The following is a 16,301-nucleotide window of genomic DNA, read 5'->3' on the forward strand; positions in this document are numbered from 1 at the left end:
GCTACCTTCTCTCCATCACACAAACAAACCTGTGCCTCTGCGCGTTGCATTGGCTAACAAGACGCGCCGAGAGTTTAGATGGCGTCAGCTCACTGTCAGATTAGCATATCTGAGCTTGGCACAGACCTTTCTCCAAACAGGTCAGCAGACCGAAATACTAATTTCAACATTGTTATTCATTTGCCTGCACAGCCTTAAATCCTAATAAAGGAACATAAACAACATCTCAATCAATATCCATCCATCCATCCACCCAGCTGTCTATCTCTCTTTCTCACATCTGTCTGTGTATCTATGCTCTTTCTCTCAGACTTTATTCCTTCTCTCTGCCTCATCATCATCAAAGTGTTTGCATCACACAGAGATGTGTACATCTGAATGTAGTTTTCAATGAATTGCCACATCCAGTGTATATGGGAAACAGGTTGGCAGCGAGAGAAGGCTTGGGCTAATTAGTGAGTTTCTGTGGAGCAGAAAGATAGCACCCCTAACAACGGCAGACCTCTGTCTGCGTTGCCGTGTTTGTCTCTCTATCGAGCGTCATCATCTTTCGGTTCGGATTCATTAAGAGATGCCGCTCATGCTTTTAAAATCATAACAGATTTTTCATAACAATTGCATAAACGTAAACACATTGCATTGTAACGTAAGAAATACTAGGGTGGGTGGAAAATTGAAAAAACCTTATGAAGTCACACAGGTTTTTTTATTTTGCACTGATTTGATTAGTAAACTAACAAGCACATGATTACTTCTATAAATTCCGGCAATGATTAGCTACGATCAATAACTGTACTCAATCAATGATTTGTAATATACACATGCAAACACTCACACGTATAACTCGCACACACACTTAAGTTATTCAAGCACCATAGGCAAACATTCATTCTTTATTGTTTGTAGCTTTTACCCAGATGCAAATAGGGATACACTTAATCAATTACCTGGAGGAATAGTGTTTACCCAGAATCCAACACTCTCCTGTGTATTAGTGCTGCCATGGTATCACCTGTCTCTGCTGGTCACATGGTGTGTCCTTGGAGAGCTCATTATTTTTGCAGTAATGCAACACTGTGCCGTGACAACCCCGAGATCATCTGCAGAGCAGGAAAATCTCCTAAATACAAATTTATAACTAACACTTATTAATAGTATTAATACAGACGCTCATTAGGCTCAATCCATCTAAATGAAATTAATAAACATGAGTAATGTATCTTAGTAATTAGTTTATAATTACAGATTTGCAACCCACTTGAAAATCCATCGGAAATGATTTACATTTCAAGCAGTAATATCTTGTATGTTGTTTAATAAAAATGTATTTATTGGATCCCCAGGTGGCCACCCACCACCATTCTGTCACTAATAAGCTATCAAATTACTTCCTGATAGGAAGGAGATTTGTGTGACGGCGAATGAATTTCCCCTTGAGGGATGATAAAGTTGTGAATTGAATTTGGAGCTTGGGTTTAATGGAGTAGAAATTTGCTTTTTTTTGTCCTCAAATTATGATGTGTGTTTGTGTGTGAGTGTGTGCACGTGTATGTGTGCGTGTGTGCGTGCGCGCGTGTGTGTGTGTCTGTGTGTGTGTGTGTGTGTATAGGTTTGTCACTATGAGTGAATCATAAAATGACAGGCTACTGGTCTTGTTCAAGCTATTGGTCTCATCAAACAATTATCCTCCATCTCGGGTTCTTCCATCTTTATAGACTCCAGAGCCAAATACATATGAGGTATGTCAAATACATACGCCAAAACAGTGTAACTCAGCTAAACAGGTAAATGTATGGCCACTCATATTGAACACATTACTATGTGAGAGTTGACATTATAATGTTAGGATTTTCTAGCGGCGGCAGACCAAGGCATTCTAGCATGGTGAAATAGGCCTATCCAAGATCAAAACTTGCCTAAACACAATTTGAAGTAGATTGAAAAAGTTTTCAGACATTCAACAAAGCATGCTTGTGTCTAAAGGTCTCTTTTGCAACCGGAACATTTGTTTAATTGGTTTAAACAATTCAACATCCCATTACTGTATGCGTCAAAGTTGGTGAATAGACCATGTATACTGCTCTTCTTCACATTTTGATCGTCAGTTTGTCTTTCTTCTACTTCGTCAGCCATTTTATCAGTCAGCTCTTCCCCGTCTTAATGGCTCCTGTCAGTCAGGGATGTAACTGTCAACTGCACTTTATCAGGGCCCCCGCAATTGGATAATGACTTGTGTATCAACACGTTTCAACATTGGCTTTGGCGCACCGTCAGCAAAGCAGGAAGCACTGGCAACTGCATGTCTCTTTGCTTGGCGGAGGAGATTTACCGCCAGGGAATTTCCGCAACAGCAAAAAAAATGAATAAAGAAAAATCGCATGATCTTCATGATAAAGAGAAATAATCTGGTAGAGGATGAGGATTCATGGAGTCAGGTTGGGGCTAAAGAAGACAGCCCTGCCCTTTTGCATTGGACGACGTGGAAAAGAGAGGATGGAGGGGGAATAAGAGACAAGATGAGCGGTGGAAGAGAAAGGAAAGAGAAGAGAGGTTGTGGGGCCGTGTGCATTATTCATACATGCTGACACACCACAATCTGTGATTCAGCCGGAGAAGGGCATCAGTCAAGTCACAACCTATCGCTCAGCCTTTGCTCATACAAAACACACATATGGGCAGAAAGACACTCGCACGCGCACGTAATCGCAGGCCGCGCACAAGGGTTCATGCACGCTTTCCTCCTCCAAAAAAATTTTTTTTTTGTGTTTGTTACTGTCGGGGTCAGGAAAATATTGCCGTGCAGATGTATTTTTGGAGATCAAATATGGATGAGTTTCGATGAGATATCAGGGCACGCAGCCGGTTGGACATCGTAAATGACCCGGCCACAGAGGTGAGGCCCAATGTGAGTTACACGCCCCTTGACCTGACATGCCATGTACGTAGCTCGATTTATTAGTCCAATTAGCCAATGAAGGTCACAGGGGATTGGATCGTACGGTCAATGTACATAATGAGGCCAAGGCTTCCACATGAATAGGAGTTCACAAATGTGTGACAACCTATTGGGTGTTTGAAAGAATAAGTTATTTTAGAATGGATGATAGGACTTTTGAAGTCCTTTCATCCACTGGGGAATCGACCAGTGTTTTTCACTTGCATGATGCAATTCCTTGGATGGCTCCTCGGCCTAGAAGCCCATTATATCAGTGAGGACTAAAATGTATGGGAGCCATCCATGTTCTGGTGCAATAAGTAGACCAGCATCCTCTTCGGGTGAATATCACATTACACTTCCAGGAAAGGATAGGGCTGTTAAAGACTTTACCACTCTGTGAGATTGTACTGCGAGAACACACATTATCCAACATATTTAGTTTGAATTAGTTAAATCCTGTATTAATTTTTGCGCCTTTTTATGCTTTGATGAATGTTAGGTTAGTATATCTCCTCAAACCTAGAACTGAACAAAAAAATGGAAGTTCTTCCAATTGCATGTAATTACCGATATTTTTCATATATGTGTCAAAATATTGCTCATTATTCAAGCCTTTAATAAGACCATTAGGTGCAGCAGAGTCGTGGAAATATATTCTGGATATATACAACCGAGGTTATTTCAAGTGTGAAAGTGAATGAGTAAAATAATTAGCAATGTGCAAATGGACTGGAAAAATAACCAGAAGACACAGGGAGCCCTCGGGAGAATCCCATCTGCTTTGAAGAAAATACGACTTTCTTTTATGTCAATTTTGTTTCCCTAGTTAACTTGAAGTAAATACAAGTGAATAATTGCAGACATTCTCATATACAACTGGCTTCATGATTTAATTGAAAGCACCCCCAATCGGCTATGAACACATGAGTAGGTAGATTGGCGTAGCAATAAATCACCGCTGTAACGTGTAGGCTATGCCATACTGTTTAATGATAAACATACCTGTAAAGCAGCCAGGGTTATAAACAAGACAAATCGCTTTGTAATGTAATGAATTCGCTTGTTAACTACAATAAGGCCTGCAGGGAACCATATGCGTCTTCCAGACAATTCATTTGAGGGGACGCTCGGCTATAATGCCTTTCCTTTCTGCCACCTGGTGCCTGGGCAAAGTGCTTTAAACGTAGACGTTCCGACAACACCGCCCGAAATAAACGTATATCTCAGGTAGACTTACGCCTTTATAACACACCTTTGAAGACACGTCGCCTTTAAACAAACAAAACGTGGAAAAGGTGACAAGAGATAGATTTTATGCCAACACGACCTGACTCGGGAACAAAGGCGACGCTTTGCCAATGTGCGGGGTCCTCGAGCTGCGGGGTCCTCGCGCTGCCCGCTCGCCCGGGAACAATGAGGAGGGGGTGGGGATGGGGGGCAGCGCTCACAGCCCTGCTGCCAACCATCTCATCTGGCAACACCAGACCTCTAGTTTAAATCTTCACAGCATGTCGTTTAAACAAACTAACAAGTGAAACCGACGGGCATGTACGGCAAATACAAGGCGACAGTGTTAGACTACAGGTAACAGGCCGTTTATATGCCATGCCAAACAATGATAACGAATAAGAGATCTGGGTGCGGTGCTAAAAAAAAAAACTCCTGCATGCACCCACCGTGTTAGGTTACCTTGTTAGGAAGTGCTACGTCCTCTTCTCTGACCGATAAATTCATCGGGATGTGTTCGCAGGTGGAAGATTCCTTAGAAACACCGACCGAGAGGGCAATCCAGTGACAGCTAAACCCCCTTCACAGGTCTGTCTTTGTGGACAGCGTACAAAACATCGCCGGTGTTTTGAAATGTCCTGTGGTGGACCTCGCAGGACCGCTACGACTGTTCGGCTACTCTCCCTGTTTTCGAGGGAGCATTGCCGGCCACTCAGCTTTAGATATTGCTGGATGATGCCATTGATACTCCCTACCTTCCTCCTTAATGCCCTCCTCTCCTCTCCTCGTTTCGCTTCCCCTCCCCTCGCTCACACACGTACCGCCGAAGCAACCCCACCCCCTCCTCCTCCAGCACATGACGTGATGCAGTCAGGATCTCCAATAGCAACCGTATCCCCCATCAACCTCATTACCCCCCCCCCCCCACACACCCCAGCCCTCGCCCCCATAGGACTGGGCCGCTGAGTTTTGGTGCCTATGGGGAAGAAGGCACGGCCATAGTTTTTATTCTATTGAGATATAAAAAAAACATAAATCCTAGCATTCGTGTACAAAATGATAGCCACTTTAACATTGGCAGTGTCTACGTTTACAGTCGGTCCAATATTGATTAGAGTGAATGTCATATTTATTTAATGCTATAATTATCAAACAGACATAGATTGTGTAGCATGTATCTTCTGTACGTCGAAGTGTGCATATTAAATCATGGCCTCTATGCCTATAGGTCATACTGTTAGGACTAGCCCACATGATGCATGGTAGCTGCACTGCCACAAGCACAGCGGGTCACAATTAATTAGGTCAGTTGCCTTATTGCATACTTGGTATCATTTTTCATTAAGGAGCTTTGACACATTAAAAATATAAATAGCCCTCACTGTTGAAGTAAAAAAAATACAACTCTCAATAAAAAGGTCTAAACACATTTTGTTTAACCAATATGCTTTTACCATATCACTCCGTTACGTTGATATAATATTATTGTAATATTGGCCTCCTGCGTCTCTCTGCTGGCTCTGAAGGAACAAAGAGTTTGCCCACTTATTTGTATGAATTTCTTTGTCGGTAATGACATCTACTGGACGAAAAGAAAACATCAACTTCACGTTCAACTAAAGCTAGACTAGGCCAATCGAAGGCGAATCGGGGTCCATATTTAATACAATATTTTGTACACAAGAAATGTTGTTGGGCTACTAGCCTGATAATATAATACTAAATTTGGACCCCATTTACAATTATTTTAAATGTGTCTTACCCTCTGGCCTGCTGGCTGTATTGCTCAACAGTATTGCTATTTCAACTATCAAATCTAAGGCTAAAGGCCAAACATACCTAAATTTAGTAAGGAAAATGGCCGCTATCTCCACCACTACCCCACAGTAGTGACGTTAATTACACTATTTATATTTCAAGAGTGGCGGACACTGAAAGATCATGTTTCCGCAATGCTTTAATTTCCCCATCTCGAGTTCAGCAGAGGACCCCATGTATGGCTGTGTGTGTGGGGGGCAGGGCAGTGGTGACTAAGCCAGTGATGACCATATGGGACCCCTGACTGTGGGTCTGAACTGGTCGCACTGCCAAGCTATGACTTCATGTATTTTGACCCTTCACATTAAAAGCATAACTGGAATCAAGAAGTTCCTGGATCTGCTTTAGAGGCACATATATCCTCTCTGCAAACTGCCATCAGAGCAATCACCATCCTCAAATAAGACAATGTACATCTAGATAGATATTTACCTTAGGCTTAAATATATATATTTATTTTTTTCCTGAGCACACTGCAGAGAGCACACTACAAACAGGACGATAAAATAGCACATGCCATTTGATGGATGCTTTATGAATGTGCATAACTTCTCAGAATGGATTAGCTCTAGTAGGAATTAAACCCCTAAGCCCGGCAGTGTTAATGCTACGCTCTACATCATTAACACCATTTGAAACATAAATATCAACATATTGGTGCGGCGGAATGCAGCTTCATGAACACTGAGTACACCATAAGTAAACATCACACAGACACTATCTGGTTTCGATACTGAATTTTATTGAAGTATCTCCGAGAATATTTTGTTCCTCAGTTCCCATTTCCATGAACCCACTGATCTGTTGAATAAAGAGAGGCGATCGATATTCATAGCTTTCCTGTAAGTTCAAAATTCACTATCTCAGTGTCCCATTACATCCGGTGGTGCTTGGTACAGATGCAGACGGAAAAAAATAAAGCTGTGAAGAAAGAATACGATTAAATACAATCTGATAAATTATTTAATAATAAGACTAACACATAAGCAGGGCTAGTGAGCCCTCTTTGCATTGTTGAACTGCACTTCATATTGACATATGCATATGAATAAATATGCATACTTGATCAACTGCCTCGAAAGGCAAAGATTTTATTCAGTTACTGTCCAAGCCACATCAGAGGACTGCTTCTTCGGTCAGGAATTACATGCCCTTGCTGAAAAGTGAAAGTTGGTTCCCAGCTCTATTTGATAAGACGATAGGCACGTGTGATAGTTTGCCACTACAATGCCCAAATAAAATCCTGACTTGCTCAGATTTTGTGCTGTCAATTCACTTCTCACACAATAAAACCTGGTATGAGGAACTGTGATTTAGGTTACATTTAAATGCCCTGCTCCTCCCCAAAGATCAGCTCAAAATGAACAACAAAGTGCATAGGTGAGACGCTGCAGCATACATTGGGCTGCAAGACTAGAGATAGCATTAGCATTAGTAAGGGCCAACTGTGACCCTTTAACTTTAGTGCCGCTGGCTGTCAAAGCAATTCTATAGTATCAAACAAATTGGTACCCTTGATTGTAACTAATGAGATGCTCTTGGCTGTTCTAATTTACATTATAGTGCTCTCTTGCTCCGTTTGCTGCTGAAGGTCAAGTTATTCTTCATGAATATTGGTGCAATACATGTCATGTGTTTGTCAAGCACCCCTCTGGTTCAGGGCTACAGTTTCTGAGCAAAGGTCTACCAATCAAGCTATCACATTCAATCTCATTCTCCCATGAAAGCCAATACAATAAATATTACTCGCATAATTCTCACGGTTCCCAAACTCACTAGAAAAAGATTTAAGTCGCAGTCTGCTTGACAAAAAAATACAGCAACACAAGTACATTAAGCTTTCAGCCAGCTTAAAATAAAGCAATCTTTAAAAGTGTTTATGTCCTGCACACATAAAAGATACAACTGAACAGGATTAAGCTGCAGATTTCCACTCGAAGAGCAGATTGTTTATTGCCGTTATATAGTCTCAGGGGTAAATATGTGTGTGTGTGTGTGTGGGGGGGGTTGGGCTTATAAGGGCCGGGATGAAAAGTGGAGTTAGAGTGTATATTATTGTATGCAGGAAGAGAGGCGGTTTATAGTACAGGTAGATGGCATTAAGAGAGATGCTGGTGAGGGAGGGGGCAGGAGTGAAAGGGTCAGTGCAGCTCAATGAAAGCCTCCATCTCCTCCGAGATAAGCCCCTTGTAGGGCAGTCTATGCCTCTCCACCGCCCGCGCTGCCAGGCACTGGAGGGTGATGTAGTTCAAGGGGCAGAGCGCCGGGTGGCCAGGGCTGCTCTGCTCCTCCAGCAACTCGTAGGCCGCCTTCCGCTTTGCGTTGGTGGCGTCAAAGTGCGCCCCGGCGCTCACGAGCAGCGCCATGATCTTGGGACAGCCGTTGGCGGCGGCCACGTGCAGCGGCGTGTTGTTGTCCAGGTCTCGCGAGTCGATGTCGGCTCCGCACTCCAGCAGCAGCGAGGCGACGGCCTGCGAGGGGAAGCGGCCCACGGGGTAGCGGCCCACGGACGTGGTGTCCTTGTCCACGGCCATGTGCAGGGGCGTGGAGCCGCCGCGGCCGCGCGGGTTGAGCTTCAGCAGCCGATACACCGTCTGCTTCTTCTGGTGCTCCTGCTCCGCCGTGCACTCCAGCTTCTCCAGCAGGAAGACCAGGTGCAGGATGATGGACAGCGCCTTGGTGAACTGCGGCGCCTCCGGCGGGTTGTCCCTCTGGGCCACCGCCCGCTCCACCTCCCGCACGCTCTTGCCCAGGACGCACATCAGGTCATGGAAGGTGATACGCGTCGCCAGGGTGCCCTTGGCGCGGTCCTGGAGGACGAAGGAGAAGAGCTCTGCGAAGGATAAGAAGCTGGAAGCCGTCATGGGACTGAGGGGGTCCAGGTTGCTCTGCTGCATGTCAAGGGCGTACTTCCACAGGCTGATGCAGCGCTCAAAGTTGCCAGAGTCGGCGTAGACGGCTCCTCTGTAGCGGATGTAGTAAGAGGTGTCGGGGTGAGACGGGCCCAGAATGCGCTCACGGACCAGCAAGGCCTGCATCCGCATCTCATCCGGGTCTGTTATCAGAGCCTCCAGCTCGGCCGCCGTGGTCACTTCCTGGGCACAGTTGTACGCAGAGATTGGAGGTCTGGGCAGGGGTTTGGCTAATAAAGCTGCTTTGTCTCCGGGTTGTCTTAACTCCATGGCCCTCCTCCAGTATCTCATTGCTCCGAGGAGATCTCTTTTTTTGTCTACAAAAGTGGCCCCAAGCAGTTCAAGTGCATCGATTCGTTCTTCCCTTACAGATCGAGGTTGATGGGCGAGGTACTCAACGATGTTAGTGTGACCCGTCACACTTGCAGCCAGCAGCGGTGTCATTCCGTATCCATCTCTTTCCATGCGCGCATTACATTTCAACAGCATCTTCATGATGTCCAAACTTCCTGATTCGGCACAGTCGTGGAGGGCAGTGTTGCCTTTGACGCTTTTGCGGTTGACGTCAGCACCGCGATCTAGGAGGAACTTGGCTATATCTTTGTGACCCTTATAGCACGATATCATAAGGCATGTGTGGCCGTGGCGGTTGGCCACCTCCATGTCAGCGCTGTGTTCCACCAAGTACCGGACGATCTCGAGGTGACCGTCGAAACAGGCGGCTCGTAGTGGGGTCGAGTTGGTCAGCGTTGCGTTGTTGACCGAGGCACCGCGCCTCAGCAGCGCCCTGACCACAGGGAGGTGGCCGGCGGCAGAGGCCGCCCACAGCGGCGGTGCACCCTCGATGGTCTCGCCGTCAAAATTAACAGACCCTCCCAGTTCAACATTAGCCTTACATTGTTCAAGGAGGTATCCCACCACTTCTAAATGTCCGTATCGAGAGGCGATCAACAAAGGGGTTCCCCCCTGGGTTTTCTCCTCAGCTAGAGCCTCCAACTCCTCTGGAGTTTTGTTGCTCAGCAACTTCTGTATAAGTTTCAGCTTACCATCTCTGGCCGCGTTGAACACGGTCGTCGTTAAATCCATTTTATTGGCTTTGTGCTGACGCACTTTCAGCTAATGCCGCAACCACATGACCGAGGGATACGATAATAGTTTTTAAACAATTCATTTTGGTAATCTAGTCCTGTTTTCGGTCCCTCGCTCGCATCTCTCTGCCATTTTGAGGGTGCTGTCAAGATGGCGTATGAGTGACAGGTCTATGTTTACAGTTTCCGCACTTTGCTTCGGGATATGTAGTTCTTAATACATGGTTTTTCAACAGCGTGTGCTCTGGTAACTTTTTATAGGAACTTTGTTTCCCATGAAGCTGGCGCTTGGCCGTATCAGCTGATGGATTCGCTTGTTATGTTATGCTAACCTGGGTCCAGACCGTAACTAGCGTCCACTATAATTAAAATAAAGGAGGTATGATATATCCATAATACTACATTTTATTTATTCCTTTGCAGATTTGTCAATATTTTTTAAAAGGAGCAAAATAAATCAGGGCATCTGTTTGGTTTATTTTATCCCAGGCTATTTTTGACGAGGTAAGACTATTTTACATTTCTCAACCAAAAATACATTGATATATTAAGCCACTTGGAGGCAGCATTGGACAACCTATTCCCGAAATACTTGCCCCTTGCGTTACTATTCGTTTAGGTTAGGTTATTACTTCTACAGGACAGATATACATAACAGATTATTTAAATATAATATAGAATTATATTAATTATTGATAAATGATGTAAGCCGTGAAGATAGCGCAATAAGTCATGCATTATTCATTCATACATTTTTATAGAAGGCTATCCTCCAGATTTTAGCTGAGATAATAACTGTTTGTTTTCTCACATAAGGTAATTTGCTGGTTGGTATACTTTGGAGAGAGATACACCTAAGCACACATGTGGTAAGTGTAATTACGGTCTGGCGTAGCATGATTGATGGCTTAATTAACAATAACCTCGGTTTTGCAGCAGCATTGTAGAACTACTTATGTGCTATTTTTGTGTTATTCCTATATTATAGAATATATTATATCAATGTGTATAATCTGTTACGGTAAATGAGGATGATATTAACAGCATGAGCGTGGCCTTAATAATGTTTTTGAATTTACCTGACCAGAATAAGTTACCTTTTCAATAATGAGTATGGATCTTGTTTACCTTTACTCTATCTTGGCCTTAATTTGAGCGTGACAGGAAATTAAGATCTCAAATTGAAGAGGGAATATTTGTAACAAGAAAGGTATATGTCATGAATACATTATGTTAGCACCAGGGACAAAATAGCCAAATAGCCCCTTATTCTTTCACATTTCGTTCTGCAAGGTTAGGAATCCCTAGTGTATTAGAAGAGTAGGAGAAACACATTGTAAAATGAAAATATAAAAGTGTTGATCTTTTTGTATTTATTTTCAGGTTCAACAGATCAGCCACATCAACAGTTATATTTAGAATGTATCCACTATCAAGTAAAAACAAAATTGAAAAATATAAAAGTTTTTATATATCCATATAACTCTTGAATGCTCCCACATGCAACACTTACTTTTGATAAGACTCTTAATACAAAAATATACCACACACCTCCACCTGCATTATCATGTAATGTGTCACAACCACATATGTTACTAAGCAACCTCACAAAGATCAGAAATTGACAGAAACTCATTAGCAGGAGGAAATTAGTCAACCATATACTAAGTCAAATTAAGCTATTTTGAACCTGCAGAGTGTTTTCCACATTCTGGTGGAAAACACTAGAGCTCAGAACTGGTGTTTTGTTTTCCCAAATCAAATGCTGTGTAACCTTGTACACACCTTACCGTAGTGGTTCACAACCTTTTCTGGCCTATGACCCCATATCTAGCTCGGTATATATTTGCAACCTCAAACATTAACTTTTGTGTATCTGCTGCCACACAAACTGCTTTTGACCAATCAACACCTACCGGTAACATCATTATCCCATTAAACCTAATCACATTTCTCTTCTCCACATTAAGTGATTAAGACTAGTTTGCTCGTGGCTATTAGTCATTAGGCAGTCAGTTTGTCTGTACAGGACCACTTTAAGCCTGTATGTGACACAATTATTTGCTAAAATGGATCATCAAATATCCATTGCTTATATCAGCCTTCTCCTGCGACCTCACACATCAGGGGACCCCAAATGGGTTTCTGACCCAAACATTGGGAACCAGTGAATTAAGGGATGTGTAAACCAAAACATGAAACATGTTTCTTCAAGTCTGTAAACTCTCTTAAAGTACACAATCTGAGATCTGACTTGTTAATCTATTCAATAAAAGAAAAACTTTGATCAATTTGACACAGATCTGCAAGGTGCTTGTCAAACTCTGTTCTTCCCATCGACAATGTCGGTTCTTCATTTGAATACTGTGTTGCTCCTAGCTATCCTTCCTTGCCCATCCGGGCTTTGTCTAACATGTTTACACACCGGCTTCCTATTGTCTCCTGTTTGTGTGAAAAACATTTACTCTCTGCTTACTCTATTCCCATGTTCACACCAACATTTTCATATCTTTTGCAGAAGCGTGTTTCAACCTTAAGGCAGAGCGGACAGCCCACATATGGTGCCCGAGTTATCTTCACCCAAAACCTTCTAGTTGCCCGACAGCAGCTCACTCAGTAACACCTCCCTCTCCCCGAGGAGAAGGTCTCTCTTCAGGCTCGTCCCCTTGTTCACCACCTTCATCTTAATAGCCAGGCTCTTCACCTGGGCCGGGCTCAGCCCGTCGAAGAAGAAGTCCTCGTTGAACACGGGGTTCCGGCTGTTTTTGATGATGGTGCTGCGCTGCTTTTGCTTCTTGCCCGGGTTCAGGTAGAGCGCCACGCAGCAGTTGATGCTCTTAATGTCCGTCTGCCGGTCGTAGAGCTCCTCTGCCGTCAGCACGCGCACCCGCAGCATGGAGGCCTCGGCGTCGTAGTGGGTGCTGAGCCGCAGCGTGCCCCCCTTGTGGAGGTTGACCATGTGCTGGCGCTGCAGCATCTCCGGTCCTGCACCGCGGGACCCAGAGCCTTTCAGGCCGCTGAAGGCCGGGGAGCTTGGGCACCGCAGACGGCGCCGCTGCACGTTGGGGCTGTTGTCGGCCGAGCTGCACTCGTCTGTGGAGAGGGAGCTGTGGCGGCCCAAGGTGCGCTTGGCGCGAGACATCTTGAGGAACGGAAAACACAGTGGTGGAAGAACAGGGGTTAATGTTATGTGACACATCCCTCTCTCTGAAGAGAGGGAGCGGAATAGTGTAGTGGTTGGGAAATGTACAAGTTTAATCCCCAATTAAAAAGAAAATAAGCAGGTGCCCTTGAGCAAGATGCTCCATAATTCACCATAAGTCTCCTTGGATGAGAAGCATCTGCTTAACCACTAAATAATGAACAGTGAAGCCGAAGTGTTAACGACAGTGTTCTCACCTTAATTTTGGTCTCCTGGGTAAGGGAGCGAATGAGGGAGGCGGAGCGGGTGAGGAGGGGCGAGGTGAACGGGGAGGACTCGGCCGAGGAGCAGGTGTCACTGGTGTCCCCGCCGCTGAAGTAGCGGTAGGGGTTGGGGTTGGCGGGGGACAGGTGGCTGCCCCCTTGGCGGCGCTGGGAGTTGGGCGATGTGAGGGGGCTGTTGGGGTCGCTGTGGAACAGGCTCTCCTTGCGGCGGGTGTGGGGCGACTCCACCAGGGTGGAGAAGCCGTAGGAGGTCTGGGCCTTGGGCACGTAGGGCAGGGACATGGCGCTCTGCGACTGGGGGTCGGCGTTGGTGTTGGCGTCGCCGCTGCCTGCCCCGAGGCGCCCGGCGGCACCCGGCTCGTCACTCCCCGGCTCGTCGGCGCTCTCTATTTGGATGATGTGGCGGTTGGCCGACTTCAGCAGGCTGCGAGTGTCCCCCGCCAGGCGGGACAGCAGCTGGGGGCTGCTGGGCATCCAGCTGCCCCGGCCCCGGGGGCTCTGGCTGCAGATGACCTGGTCGGAGGTGGAGCACGGCAGGGTGGAGCGCCGCTTCAGCTCCGGGGTGAGGGGCTCGGCCGCCTCTGGGGGGCAGCACATGATCTTGGGTGGGATGAAGAAGTCGGGAATCCGGTTGGGCGTCAGGACATTGGTGTACACAGAGATGGGGATGGCCTCTTGGGACTGCGAGGGTTGGGACTGGGACCCGCTGCCATCTACGGACCGGCGGAGTTTGTCCAACAGCCACATGCCGGTGTGCTTCTGAATCTGGGTGTTGATTGGCTGAGAGGAGGAAGCTATTGAAGCAGAGGGTTGGATATTAAGCATTAATGCAGATGGCCACTACAGCTCCAGCATTAATTTATTGGGTTTAGAAATATACTGTATACTAATCTCGTTCATGAACATGAACAAAACACATTTAAGACATGGAGATACAATGAAAGGTAAACAAATTGAAGGTAAATTAAGAAATAATAATATATATAACAATTATATTTATATAGATATATACTACAATACATAAATTAATTGTGGATAAAGAAAACTATACTTGTTTTAAGAATAGAATGAGTCAAGTCTTCCATAACATTCAGAATCGGGAAAAAAATATCCATGGCAACATATCTAGAGCGCAAAAGGACCTGTTGCGCCATCTTACCAACAAATAGTTGTAGATAAAATGATCTATTTTACGTTCTACCCAAAAGTTATGTCACAAAGAATGAGTTAGCCTTTACGAAATGTAAGTATTCAACAATTCAATAAAGGTGCGTCTTCACAATATTTTTACCAACCCATATCTGTCTCGGAGAAAATGTATTTGAAGTAACTTTGAATGGTGAAAAGCAACAATATTCTACCCTAATTATTTACATGGCAACTTTTACAACTCACCTGGACTACAGCATTTCTCTTTTTAAAAGCTGCTGAGTTGCTTGATCCGCATTCCTGCCTCCTCTCCTTTAACTCACTTGCTTCCCTTCCGCATCATAACAGTATCCAGCGCGTCTGCAAGTGGAGAGTGAGCTACCCGAGCGCACGGATACTTATCCTTTATATGAGACCCCCGCTGACATGTGAGCCAATTGGAAGCCCCCGATGCTGCCAGCATAACAACATACCGAACCGTGCGCTGCAGAGACGCACGTCTAAAAGATGGAAGCTATGGTTAATGGAATGCAAAAGTATTACCACTTTTTCAACAGCTATCAAGTCTTATTTTTTCTATCGAGCAAATATATTAATTTGATAGGTTTGTGCTCCCATGTTGCGACCCTTGGCGCTGCATGCCGCTGGTTGACATCCATTCAGCTTTCATAAGCAAACGCGCCAAAAAAAAGAGCGCATGTGATGTTTCTGGTTCAGTTAATCGGCTTTCCACCGTGCCATCATCGTTTACATTAAGAGCAAAGAAGATTCGTCTTGACTCATTTGGAAACGGTTTCGTTAAGCGTAGGACAAGGCAGACTCAACCAATTAGCCGCACAGTATTTTCATAATAGTTACACAGAAGGTATGTTGTAAGGTGAGGTATGGTATGGTTGGGTGTGGCTGGTGTGGTGTGGTATGGTATGGTGTGGTTTGGTATGGTGTGGTTCAGGGTAGTATATAGTGGTTTAGTGTGGTGTATGGTATGGTGTGGTTTAGTCTGGTGTATGTTGTAGTATAGTATATTGGGCTATGGTGTGGTATGTTGTGGTATAGTATGATGCACTATGGATTGTATAGTGTAGTGTGGAATGGTTTGCTCTGGTATGGTGGTGTTGTGTGGGTATGCTATGGTTTGATATGGCACTGTATGTTATTATATATTTACTATGTTAAGGTTCAATAAGATATGACATGTTATGGCACAGAAAGCAATAAAGAAGCAACCAAGATGAATAAGATGTTTGTTGTTTCCCTGGCCAACTGCTCGTGCAGATGGCCCAGGTCTACTCTTGACTGGTCAGACTCCTTAATGTACTGCTTTCACCCCCTCTCCATCTGTCTCCATCTTCATTTCTGTTCACAGTGTATGTCATATGATTCCAAGTTCATGAATTAATCCAAATATACTCAACACTTGTATTATCACCAACCTTCACCTTAAGCACAGTATGCACGACCAACCTGTGCTCTGTTTGTGTTGGGTATGTTTGTGTGTAGATTGTTTGTGTGTGGGTGCATGTGTTGTCTGTGCGTGTGTGTGTGTGTGTGTGTGTGGTTAAAAAGCACGTGAAATTTCATGTGCTAATTTTGTGCGTGTATGTTTACAGTGTGTGTATGTTTGTGGATTGTGTGTATGTTTTTGTGGTTTGTGTGTGTGTGTGTGTGTGTGTGTGTGTGTGTGTGTGTGTGCAGCCTGTTTACCCGAGTGCTGTTTAGTCCCTTACCAGATGGCCGTCTTGT

At 44.8% G+C, this 16,301-nt stretch overlaps 3 protein-coding genes across 3 annotated transcripts in view; all 3 read right to left on the reverse strand.

Moving 5' to 3' along the window:
* The window catches only part of LOC307086421 (receptor-type tyrosine-protein phosphatase S-like), a 64,116-nt gene extending 59,200 nt beyond the window's left edge, over nucleotides 1-4,916 (reverse strand). Inside the window, exon 1 of the mRNA XM_079751620.1 lies at nucleotides 4,628-4,916. The gene's annotated coding sequence lies outside the window, so the exon portion shown is untranslated. The remainder of the gene's footprint in view (nucleotides 1-4,627) is intronic.
* A 1,827-nt stretch (nucleotides 4,917-6,743) lies between these two features.
* Nucleotides 6,744-10,122, reverse strand: fem1a (fem-1 homolog a). Its single transcript, XM_079750848.1, has one exon. The coding sequence runs from the start codon at nucleotides 9,979-9,981 to the stop codon at nucleotides 8,125-8,127; it is 1,857 nt and encodes a 618-aa protein (XP_079606974.1). The 5' UTR covers nucleotides 9,982-10,122; the 3' UTR covers nucleotides 6,744-8,124.
* Nucleotides 10,123-11,571: 1,449 nt separating this feature from the next.
* On the reverse strand, nucleotides 11,572-14,925 carry LOC307085924 (C2 calcium-dependent domain-containing protein 4C-like). The gene is made up of 3 exons (XM_079750861.1): nucleotides 14,805-14,925; nucleotides 13,383-14,203; nucleotides 11,572-13,125 (listed from the first exon to the last, which is right to left on the reverse strand). Exons 2-3 carry the CDS (start codon nucleotides 14,154-14,156, stop codon nucleotides 12,574-12,576), a joined length of 1,326 nt encoding a protein of 441 aa, XP_079606987.1. The 5' UTR covers nucleotides 14,157-14,203; nucleotides 14,805-14,925; the 3' UTR covers nucleotides 11,572-12,573.
* Nucleotides 14,926-16,301: the final 1,376 nt, after the last annotated feature.

The sequence above is a fragment of the Pollachius pollachius genome (genome assembly GCF_949987615.1).
Source record: "Pollachius pollachius genome assembly, chromosome: 14".
Taxonomy (NCBI): domain Eukaryota; kingdom Metazoa; phylum Chordata; class Actinopteri; order Gadiformes; family Gadidae; genus Pollachius; species Pollachius pollachius.

Coding starts and splice junctions, on each gene's coding strand:
- fem1a (XM_079750848.1), bottom strand. CDS start 9,981: ATGGATTTAACGACGACCGTGTTCAACGCGGCCAGAGATGGTAAGCTG.
- LOC307085924 (XM_079750861.1), bottom strand. CDS start 14,156: ATGTGGCTGTTGGACAAACTCCGCCGGTCCGTAGATGGCAGCGGGTCC. Junction 13,126..13,382: donor CCCAGGAGACCAAAATTAAG/GTGAGAACACTG, acceptor CCGTTCCTCAAG/ATGTCTCGCGCCAAGCGCAC.